The sequence below is a fragment of the Trachymyrmex septentrionalis genome, unplaced genomic scaffold (assembly GCF_001594115.1).
Source record: "Trachymyrmex septentrionalis isolate Tsep2-gDNA-1 unplaced genomic scaffold, Tsep1.0 scaffold277, whole genome shotgun sequence".
NCBI classification, from domain to species: Eukaryota; Metazoa; Arthropoda; class Insecta; order Hymenoptera; family Formicidae; genus Trachymyrmex; species Trachymyrmex septentrionalis.
Genome location: NW_017305438.1, coordinates 45,921 through 56,766, shown reverse-complemented (window position 1 = coordinate 56,766; position 10,846 = coordinate 45,921). Strand labels below are relative to the sequence as shown.

The 10,846-nt window shown below is 37.9% G+C and overlaps 2 protein-coding genes across 2 annotated transcripts in view; both read left to right on the top strand.

Annotated features, from left to right (window-relative positions):
* The window catches only part of LOC108749223 (nucleoside diphosphate-linked moiety X motif 8), a 2,456-nt gene extending 1,668 nt beyond the window's left edge, over positions 1 to 788 (top strand). The window contains exon 3 of the mRNA XM_018487787.1: positions 112 to 788. Within this exon, the coding sequence (XP_018343289.1) occupies positions 112 to 603 (492 nt within the window). The 3' untranslated portion in view covers positions 604 to 788. The remainder of the gene's footprint in view (positions 1 to 111) is intronic.
* Positions 789 to 2,199: 1,411 nt separating this feature from the next.
* Positions 2,200 to 10,768, top strand: LOC108749231 (splicing factor 3B subunit 3). Its single transcript, XM_018487798.1, has 13 exons — positions 2,200 to 2,330; positions 2,474 to 2,982; positions 3,549 to 3,721; positions 3,916 to 4,412; positions 4,495 to 4,660; positions 5,996 to 6,164; positions 6,899 to 7,050; positions 7,605 to 7,760; positions 8,001 to 8,292; positions 8,423 to 9,089; positions 9,187 to 9,303; positions 9,556 to 9,934; positions 10,260 to 10,768. Exons 2-13 carry the CDS (start codon positions 2,586 to 2,588, stop codon positions 10,746 to 10,748), a joined length of 3,654 nt encoding a protein of 1,217 aa, XP_018343300.1. The 5' UTR covers positions 2,200 to 2,330; positions 2,474 to 2,585; the 3' UTR covers positions 10,749 to 10,768.
* Positions 10,769 to 10,846: the final 78 nt, after the last annotated feature.

Sequence of the window (10,846 nt, the reverse complement as noted above, 5' to 3'; positions counted from 1 at the left end):
TATATATATATATATAATTGTTAAATTATTGAAATACAATTTGCACAATCAAGTATTCGAATTTAATTTTAAAATAACAGGAAACAAATTTCTCAAGGACATCTGTTGTAGGTGTCCTTCCCGGGTGGCATGCGTGACAAGAATGACGTTGATCTGCAAGAAACTGCTTTGCGAGAAACTTGGGAGGAGTTGAAGATTCCCAGGGAGAAGATCGACGTATGGACCACAGGGAATCTCATCGGCAAGTCTGACGTTAATGTGATGCCAGTTCTAGCCTACATCGGCGAGGTAGTACCGGAAGAACTGAAGATCAATCCTGATGAGGTGGAAGAAGCGTTTGTGGTCAGCCTGCAAAAATTATGCGATCCTAAGCTGATTAGTTTCACGAATTTCCGCCGACCACTTCTGACCCTGCCATGTTATCTGGGTGGAAAATACCGTGTCTGGGGTTTTACTGGCGCTATCACTCACATGGCTCTCGAATGCTTGGTGCCGCAAGTGTACAAATACAACTTCTTGTCAATACAATCGATGCAGAAGAATAAATCTGGAGACAAAGAATCAGTTTCTTCCGATTATAATGCGAGACGTTCGAAAATATGAAGAGTAGAATAGAATAAAATGCTAGAGTAAGATACGAGGACGGTCCGATAAGTACTTAGCCTACAAAAGAAAAACGAATTTGGAAAAGTGGCGATTTATTTCTCAACATAGTCTCCTTTTAGCTCGATACACTTGACCCAGCAATGCTCCAACTTCTTTAACCCGTCTTAAAAATACGTTTTCTCGAGGTCTGCGAAGTAGGCCTCCGCGGCGACCTCCTCATTCGACTCAAATTTCTGCCCGGTGAGTGACTTTTTCAAGTTTGGAAACAAAAAGAAGTCGCACGGGGCCAAATCTGGAGAATACGGTGGATGGGGCAGCAGTTCGTAGCCCAATTCGACCAATTTCGATTTCCCTTCCAAAAACAAGAATCGAATCACCGACCGATATTGCTCTTTTTCCATTTTTCTAAAATCCGCGGACACGACCGCTTCCACACGCGGTCAAAACAAAACTACAAGTCCGATTCGGCTGAAATTTTGACAGTAGCCGTCTACGAGAATGTACTACACGATAGTAAATTTCTCTTGAGATAGTGGCGCAATCGGGCGGTGAGGCTAAGTACTTATCGGACCGCCCTCGTATATTAACAACTACGGAATTTTAATAAATTCAAATTTCAATATTGATAGATTTCCATACATAACAATTAATTAGATAATAATTATGATAAAAGTTATTAGTGATGTGATGGAAATAATATTTTTTTACTAAATTGAAAATTGAATACATTAAAATTACGCAGATCTTAAGTGTATAAATTGTCAAATATAGTCGATCAAAACTTCATTTGGAATTAGAATTCGTTCCATTCTAATTCTGTAAGTTTGAGCGGAATAAAATTTAGATATTTTCTACAACATGTTCGTTATAAAATTTGTTGCAGATTTTGTACATATCTGTGATTTTAACGATTATGGTTACCTAGGAAAAATTGAAAATTAATATATTTCTATTTTTAACGATTGATTAAAATATATTGACAAGAAAAAAATATTTTTTTTTCTCTTTATACGTTTTATATGATATTTGAATTTTATTATTTTAATATTAAAATTAAAAATATATACACTAACATAATCTATTATAAAAGATTAAAATAAAATAGCCGCAAGCGGTGCTATTTTATTATTTTAATCTTTCACAAAAAGTTATTCTTTATTTAATAAACGTTTAATATATCATTAGTTATATTAATCACACACACACACACACACACATCAAAAGGAATAATCGTTTTCAAGATTCATACAAATTTTTAGTCCAACACACGACAGCCAATAAGAGAACTCGTTTCCTAGGGATAAATTAAAGTTTCTAGAAAATATAAGCTGTGTTCTAAAATTCACTGGCAACGCTGAAAATCTACAGTTTACGTCATGTATATAATACATTTTCAATACTGGCAGTGAATTTTGGAACACAGTCATAGTTTCCGATAAAATATGTCGTATTACCTTCATCATGATTGGTTGGCTCCAACGGTAATAACCAATCACATCCGATTGCACTTTGATTACATAACTGCATTCTCTACAGCCAATAGCGAAAGACAGACGCGCGTCGTTTCCGGCGAAATAATAGAGGAATGGCTGCCAAGAGAGTCTCGTTTCTCTCCGGCTCTCTCCCTCGTAACGCTTGTAGCGGTGTGAACAACCGGTCATTCAAGCACGACGAGAAAATCCGGAGACATCGTCGAGCATCATCACGTTGAAGGCTCGATCGAGGTAAAATAATATCTTTAGCGATCATCCGCTCACGTAGCTGTTCTTATTTTTCCATTAACGGTACATTTCGGGTTAATTTTGAGGTAAAAGCGACGATCCGCGTCGTGTCGAATTATTAAATAGAATTTCTCATGTCGTTTCAGAGTATGGACTCTCGGAGACTTTTATCGAGAGCATAAAGCCCTCCATTCATTTATTAATTATTCGAAAGATCAATCAAGGAATAGGAAAACGCAAACGATCTAGCAAGCCAAGATGTATCTGTACAATTTGACCCTTCAACGTGCCACGGGCATCACGCACGCGGTGCACGGTAATTTTTCCGGCAGCAAAATGCAGGAGATTCTCGTGTCCCGTGGTAAATCGTTAGAGTTGCTGCGACCGGATCCAAATACGGGAAAGGTCCACACCCTGTTAACCGTTGAGGTTTTTGGCATTATCCGATCTCTCATGGCGTTCAGACTTACCGGCGGGACAAAGGATTACATTGTTGTCGGATCAGATTCCGGGCGTATAGTCATATTAGAGTATATTTCTGCCAAGAACATCTTTGAGAAAGTACATCAGGAGACTTTCGGCAAAAGCGGATGTAGACGCATCGTTCCTGGCCAATATCTTGCCATCGATCCAAAAGGAAGAGCAGTTATGATAGGTACAGTATAGATTCTTTGGTTTTCCAGTTCCTCATTACACAGAATGTGTCATTTATGTCCCGAGTTAATTTTTATCACTAACAAATATACAAGAATTATTAAGTGATTCTTATATATTGTATATTCTTTAGAACAGAGACTATCTAGTTTTAACTTCTGAGTCAAAATGTAAAGCCATCGATACAAAAAGAATTAATGTGGATAAGATTTCAGAGATTGTAAACTGCTGATACATGTCTAAGCTTTGCAATCTCCGAAATCTTATTCACAAATTACATTGAATTTTTTTGTGTCAGTGGCTTTGCGTTAATTTAATATTATGAATTTTTTTTAATTGATTCAAAGCATTCAAACCTATTTTCTGGAAAACTTTTTTTTAGTTGTGACATTATTGTAACAAATGAATGATATGATTGTTAATAAGTACCATATGATTACTTTGTTCGTGTTTCAACTGATTAACATTGATTACAACTTCTTTTATTAATGATGGTACTTTATGAATAATAATTACAACTGTCTTGAAGCAAATCAGGGGTGTAACATTTTATTATTTTTGTTTTAGGTGCTATCGAAAAGCAGAAACTTGTGTACATTCTTAACAGAGATGCCGAGGCCCGTCTTACAATCTCTTCTCCATTGGAAGCTCATAAGAGCAACACGTTAGTCTATCATACAGTTGGTGTCGACGTTGGTTTCGAGAATCCTATGTTTGCGTGTTTAGAGATTGATTACGAGGTAAACTTATGTAATTTTTTTTTATCACATAACAGATATCGATATTAAGTATTATATGATTATACATTACCGTGTTTCAACTGACTTAACATTGATTACATCTTTTTGTTTATATGATGATACTCGATCAGATTTGCAATCTTATCTGTATAAAGCGCGTATATTTGATATATTTTGTAAAAATGTTTATCCAGGAAGCTGATAGCGACCCCACGGGCGACGCAGCAGTGAAAACGCAACAAACTCTTACACTGTATGAGCTTGATCTTGGTCTGAATCACGTAGTACGAAAATACAGCGAGCCATTAGAAGAACACGCTAACTTTCTCGTGTCTGTACCTGGTGGTAATGACGGCCCAAGTGGTGTGCTTATTTGTTCCGAGAACTATCTTACATACAAGAACCTCGGGGATCAGCATGACATACGTTGTCCGATTCCGCGACGCCGTAATGATTTAGACGATCCCGAGAGAGGAATGATATTCGTGTGTTCGGCTACACATAAAACGAAGAGCATGTTCTTCTTTTTGGCGCAAACGGAGCAGGGTGATATCTTCAAGATCACTCTCGAAACGGACGAAGACATGGTCACTGAGATCAAGCTGAAGTACTTCGATACTGTACCCGTAGCAGCGAGTATGTGCGTCTTGAAAACGGGATTCCTGTTCGTCGCCTCGGAATTCGGCAACCAGTTAGTATCGTACATTGTACTAATATCTTCACGCGTATATTTAAATTACTGCGAGCGGCGCAATTACATTGTCCTTTTTTAGTTACCTGTATCAAATAGCGCATCTCGGAGACGACGATGACGAGCCTGAATTCAGTTCGGCGATGCCGCTAGAAGAAGGAGACACTTTCTTCTTCGCCCCACGACCGCTTCGAAATCTAGTACTGGTCGACGAAATGGACAGTCTCTCGCCCATAATGGCTTGCCAGGTGAAATATTTTATAAAGTACGACAGAGTGTTTACCTAAGAAACCTAGAATTTTCAGAGAATTTTTATTTTTATCTTGAGAAAAATCTTGAAAATAAAAAATGGCATTTTATTTGTATTCAAGAATATTTTTGGAATTTGTATTTAATTTAAATTCTGTTTTTGATCATTTTTTTGGTCTTCTTTTCTTAATAATAAAAAAATGTTGCAATTAGTTATAAATATAGCCTATATAAGGTATTCCGCGAGACTTCTGCCACACTTTTTGTAAATAGAGTGGACTAAACTGAGTAAAAAAAATCCTTAATTATTTTGCAATTTTTGCAATTGTTGACTAGATATTAATCACTAAAAATTGTCAAATATTAGTCTTTAATAATTTTTTTACTCGAATACTCTCAACTTTACAGAAAAACAGCAAGAGACAAAAATTATTTATTTTCTTCTCATAGAGCTCTAAGAATTTTTTCAAAATTTTTAGTACATTTTTTTATTGGCAACTATTTTTACCAACATGAGAAAATACGATATTAAAAAATTCTAAAAAAATTCTCAGAACTTTATGAGAAGAAAATTAGCCATTTTTATCTTTTGCTGTTTATTTAAAATTAATAGTATTTGAGTAAAAAATTATTGAAGACAAATATTCGGCAATTTTTAGTATCTCGTTAACCATTGCAAAAATTGCAAAATGATAGAGGACTTTTCGACTCTAGTCCACTCTATGGGTTCTATCTACAAAAAGTGTTTAGCAGAAATCTCGCGGGACACTGCATATCTGCGTACATTCACATGCATTTTCATGAATGGTTCAAAAAAATGTTTAAAAAAATTAGGTGACAACAGAACAGAGTAACTTATGATATTATATTATATAATTGCCTTTATCGTGTTATAGGCTTCGCGACCCTAATTGTAAAAAGAGAACAGATATACTCTCGTTGAATCTCTTCTACTAATTTACAGAATACATACAGTTTACAATAAACACGTTGTTTATACTTCATTTTATTTCAAAATTTTATTTTAAAAATCTCTAATATCTGGAAAATCTAGGAATTTTCAAGGATTTTTTTTTTTTGTACAATCTCTTAGTAAACACCCTGTACAAGTTTTATTCGACTATGCACTTAAAGTAGGAAGGAGACGTTACTCGTGCGTCTCTTTCTTGTGGGATAATGTGCGATAGCAAAATTCTCTACGTCGCCTTTGGTTTGTTATTGCAAATTGAAGTGAACACCTAGAGAGATAAGCATAATACGATATTTTTTTGCTTCCTTGTTGGAGATGAGATGAGAAGCAGATGTTTATAAGAACTTTTGACTTGTGGCTGTAGGTAGCAGATCTGGCGAATGAAGACACGCCGCAATTGTACATCGCTTGCGGACGAGGACCGCGGTCCACATTGCGAGTATTACGCCACGGTCTCGAAGTTTCCGAGATGGCTGTGAGCGAGCTGCCTGGTAATCCAAACGCTGTTTGGACCGTGAAGAGAAGAATCGATGGTTAGTCGAATGATATTTCTACGTATCAAACAATTTGTCTGCATGTTTTCACTTGACTTGCCTACTCGATAATCCGATAAGTTTTAGCTATTTTTTCGAGATCTTACTTTCCACATTTCTTATCTATCCTTTTCAAAAATTTTGTATATATGCGAAGCGACGAGAAACAAAATATTCTACGCAATCAGCATCAAAAGTATCGTAGATTTCTATGATTTTGTTCATTCTCTTTTACGAAAGTGGATCGTAAGTAGCTCAATAGCATAGTTCGAATAAATTTGCGAAAAACTTTGCGGTAAGAACACTAGTACTTAATATAACTTGAAAAAGAAAATTAGTAGTTTTGCTTTAAAAAGACGAACGGCATCGGTTTTGTAAAAAGATATTAATGAACCTGGTGGCTTGATACACTCTTATCAAACACCAGTTCTCTCTTTCAGGATGCCAGCGCGCTATTGGTTGACCCACAGAACTCTGAATGACCGAAAGGTAAGGGACCTCGGCGCGAAATTGGCACGAGTAAGAGTCGTTTTGTTCGGTAAAAATTTAATAAAAAGCAAAAGTCGACTCTTTCCGTGTCCCACGAGAGCGTGCGCAGTTTCGAATAATCGAGGACGCCTAAATGTTATATATATACATATATATATATATCTCTCTCTGTGCAAATTCAAATATTCGATTCAACGACGCATTCCCCTATGTATTGAGGATGAGCTTTGTAATTTTGATTGCAGAGGAATATGATGCATACATCATAGTCTCCTTCGTGAACGCCACACTCGTACTCAGTATCGGCGAGACTGTCGAGGAAGTGACGGACTCGGGTTTTCTCGGTACAACACCGACCTTGAGTTGCTCTGCCTTAGGCGAGGACGCATTGGTGCAGGTACAATGCACATGGAAATTATATCGTATCATAATCGATGGACTTTATGCGTGAACCATATATCCCATATCGTGTTAAGTTTGAGAGTAATGTAAAATTAAAGTAAGTAAATTTTGATTCGGTCACTAAAGCATATTTTGAATTATAAATTGAATCAAATTAAATAACTTTCCTTACAATTAGTCGATTAATTATTTGATACAAATAATCACGTTTTCGTCTGACAAAATAATTGTAAAAAATTCATATTTTTGGGACAGAATGGTATATGCATGGGATTGTATAATTTTTCTCGATTGCACTCGGTATCTCCGGCACCTGGTTGACCACGTGCCGGTCGCAGAATAGTGCTAAAATATTCGGGCTCACGCATCGTTGGAACGTTCCGGATCTAGTCCAAACTTTCCTGGTACTACAGGCCCAACAACCATCTTACAAAGATTTTTTAATTTTTACAATGATAGAATCTATATTATATTTTATTTTATTATTGAAAACATGATATATGTGATTTATCTGAATTATCTGAAAAAGAAATCTCAAATTTCTTTTAGGTATATCCTGATGGTATACGTCACATCCGAGCGGATAAGCGTGTTAACGAATGGAAGGCACCTGGCAAGAAGACGATCGTAAAATGTGCAGTCAATCAACGTCAAGTTGTGATCGCCCTCACTGGGGGAGAACTAGTTTACTTCGAGATGGATCCTGTACGTATTTAATGATTTTTTGTTAATGTTTTCACGATTATTCTAATGATCGCATCATTTGTTCTCTCTGAGTTGTTTAATCCTTGTTCTCAGAGACGTAAAGATGCGAAGAGCATACCACTCATTTCATCTTGAACGATCTAGTTAAATCTTGTTTAATAATTAGGTTTGATGAAGAGTGAACAAGACATCATGAAATTTCCCATCAACGACGGCTTTCTATTAATGCATCCTTTTCAGACCGGACAATTGAACGAATATACCGAAAGAAAAAAGATGCCCTCGGAAGTAATGTGCATGGCCCTCGGAAACGTTGCAGTCGGCGAGCAACGTTCATGGTTCCTTGCTGTCGGTCTGCAGGACAATACAGTGAGGATAATATCGTTGGATCCCTCAGACTGTCTAGCTCCAAGAAGTATGCAGGCGTTGCCAGCAGCTGCGGAGAGTTTATGCATCGTGGAAATGGGCGCTAAAGAGGCCGACAATTCCGAGGATGCGGCGCCACAGCAATCCAGTTTGTACCTGAATATAGGTAAATTTTATATGCAATATACGAATTTACATTTTTACTTTCTGGCAAGCTTATGTTTCTAAAAATTAAATAATCGAATTAAATCGTCTTTAATACTTGTTGTATGTATTACTGTTATCATTAATTGCAGGTTTGCAGAACGGTGTGTTGCTTAGAACTGTGTTAGATCCTATTTCCGGAGATCTCGCAGACACGAGAACACGCTACCTAGGCTCTCGACCCGTGAAGCTCTTCAGAATACGAATGCAGGGTAATCAGGCGGTGTTAGCGATGAGCAGCCGGTCCTGGCTGAGTTATTACCATCAGAATCGTTTCCACTTAACGCCCCTGTCATACGAGAGTCTTGAATTCGCGTCGGGCTTCAGTTCCGAGCAATGTCCAGAGGGTATCGTCGCTATATCGACGAATACATTGAGGATCTTGGCACTCGAGAAATTAGGGGCCGTGTTCAATCAAGTGAGCTTCCCACTGGAGTACACTCCGAGGAAGTTTGCGATTCATACAGATTCTGCGCACCTAGTAGTCATCGAAACGGAACACAATGCTTACACGGAGGAGACAAAGCAACAGAGAAGACAGCAGATGGCGGATGAAATGCAAGAGGCGGCTGGCGCTGAGGAGGCGGCTGTCGCTAGGGAATTAGCGGAAGCCTTCATGTCGGAAGAGCCAAACGAGGCGGTTTTCGGTGCCCCGCGAGCTGGCCCGGGACTGTGGGCTTCCATGCTGAGACTAATGGCACCGACCACCGGGGAAACATTCGAAGTACATCGTTTCGAGCAAAATCTAGCAGCGTTATGGTAAGGAAAAGACAATCTTGATCAAAAGAACAATTTTTATTTATTTCAATCAAAATTGTAGTTGTCCAATGTTATAAATCTTTTCTTTTCTCCACAGTCTTTGCCTCGTAAAATTTGCCAATCAAGGTGATCAGTTGTTCCTCATCGTTGGAGTTGCGAAGGAATTTCAATTAAATCCTAGAGTTAGCAATGGCGGTTTTCTTTACACATATAAGTAAGATATCTCACTCTACACAATATTTTCTCTGATACATAATAGGTCTGTTCTTTTTAGCTGAAGTTCTTGCATGGTTCATTTTTCTTTCTTTTCTTTCCACATTGAAGAGAAAAAGAAAAGAAGAAGCGTGCAAGAAGTTCAGTTAAAAAGAACAGGCCAGGACTACACTGATTTTTATAATATCTTTTAATGAATGTAACAAAACATTCTCTCGACAAAATAATCAAAAGTGATTGCTTTGTGTTTCAGAGTAAATCCAGACTGTACCAGTATCGAGCTGCTGCACAAATCTCCGTTAGATGAAGTACCGTTAGCCATTTGTCCATATCAAGGCCGAGTATTAGTCGGCGTGGGTAGAATGTTACGACTTTACGACATGGGTAAAAAGAAATTATTGCGTAAGTGCGAAAACAAGCATATACCGAACGCAGTCGTATCCATAAACGCAATCGGCCAACGGATCTACGTCAGCGACGTGCAGGAATCTGTATACGCAGTGAGATACAAGCGCCAGGAGAATCAGTTAATTGTTTTCGCGGACGACACACATCCTAGATGGATCACGACGACATGCGTATTAGATTACGACACCGTCGCCACCGCCGACAAATTCGGAAATATAGCTGTGGTAAGTTCACGTCTTATGAACGTCCCACAGAACACCAACAGTAACTTTACATCAATATTATAATTTCCCACTTAACAAATATAATATAACGCATCAGAATTGTCACAGAACCATAAATCAAGGAAAAGTCAGAGAATTTTGCTAACTTTTCTGGAAAATTAAAATTCTTGTCTTTAATAGTTACATTGCTGAATAGAAAATTATAACATTGTGTAATGTTATTGTTATAGTTTGTATTCTGCAAAATATTTTACCTTTCTAGCAGTACGTTTGTGTAACAATTTGACTTGTTACATTTCCGTCTTTTTTTTTTATCTTCTTTCAGATACGATTGGCGACTGGCATTAATGACGACGTGGACGAAGATCCTACCGGAAATAAGGCTCTATGGGATAGAGGATTATTGAATGGTGCCAGTCAAAAAGCTGACACAGTGGCGTGTTTCCACGTCGGCGAGACAGTGATGTCGTTGCAGAAAGCAACTCTCATACCCGGTGGTTCCGAGAGTCTGGTTTACACGACCCTAAGTGGAACAGTAGGCGTGCTCGTACCATTCACAAGCCACGAGGATCATGATTTCTTCCAGCATCTGGAAATGCACATGCGATCAGAGCACCCTCCTCTGTGTGGCAGGGATCATCTGTCCTTCCGATCATATTATTACCCTGTAAAAAATGTCATTGACGGTGACCTCTGCGAGCAATTCAATTCGATCGAGCCTACTAAACAGAAGAGCATCTCTGGCGATCTCGAGAGAACGCCGTCCGAGGTGTCAAAGAAGCTGGAGGACATACGTACGCGTTACGCTTTCTAAACTTTTCAAGAACTATGTCTTTCGACGTGCTGTTTTTTCATAAAACTTGTATTTCTAATATATGGATCTTGGAAAATTATGGATTCTATTTTATTCGT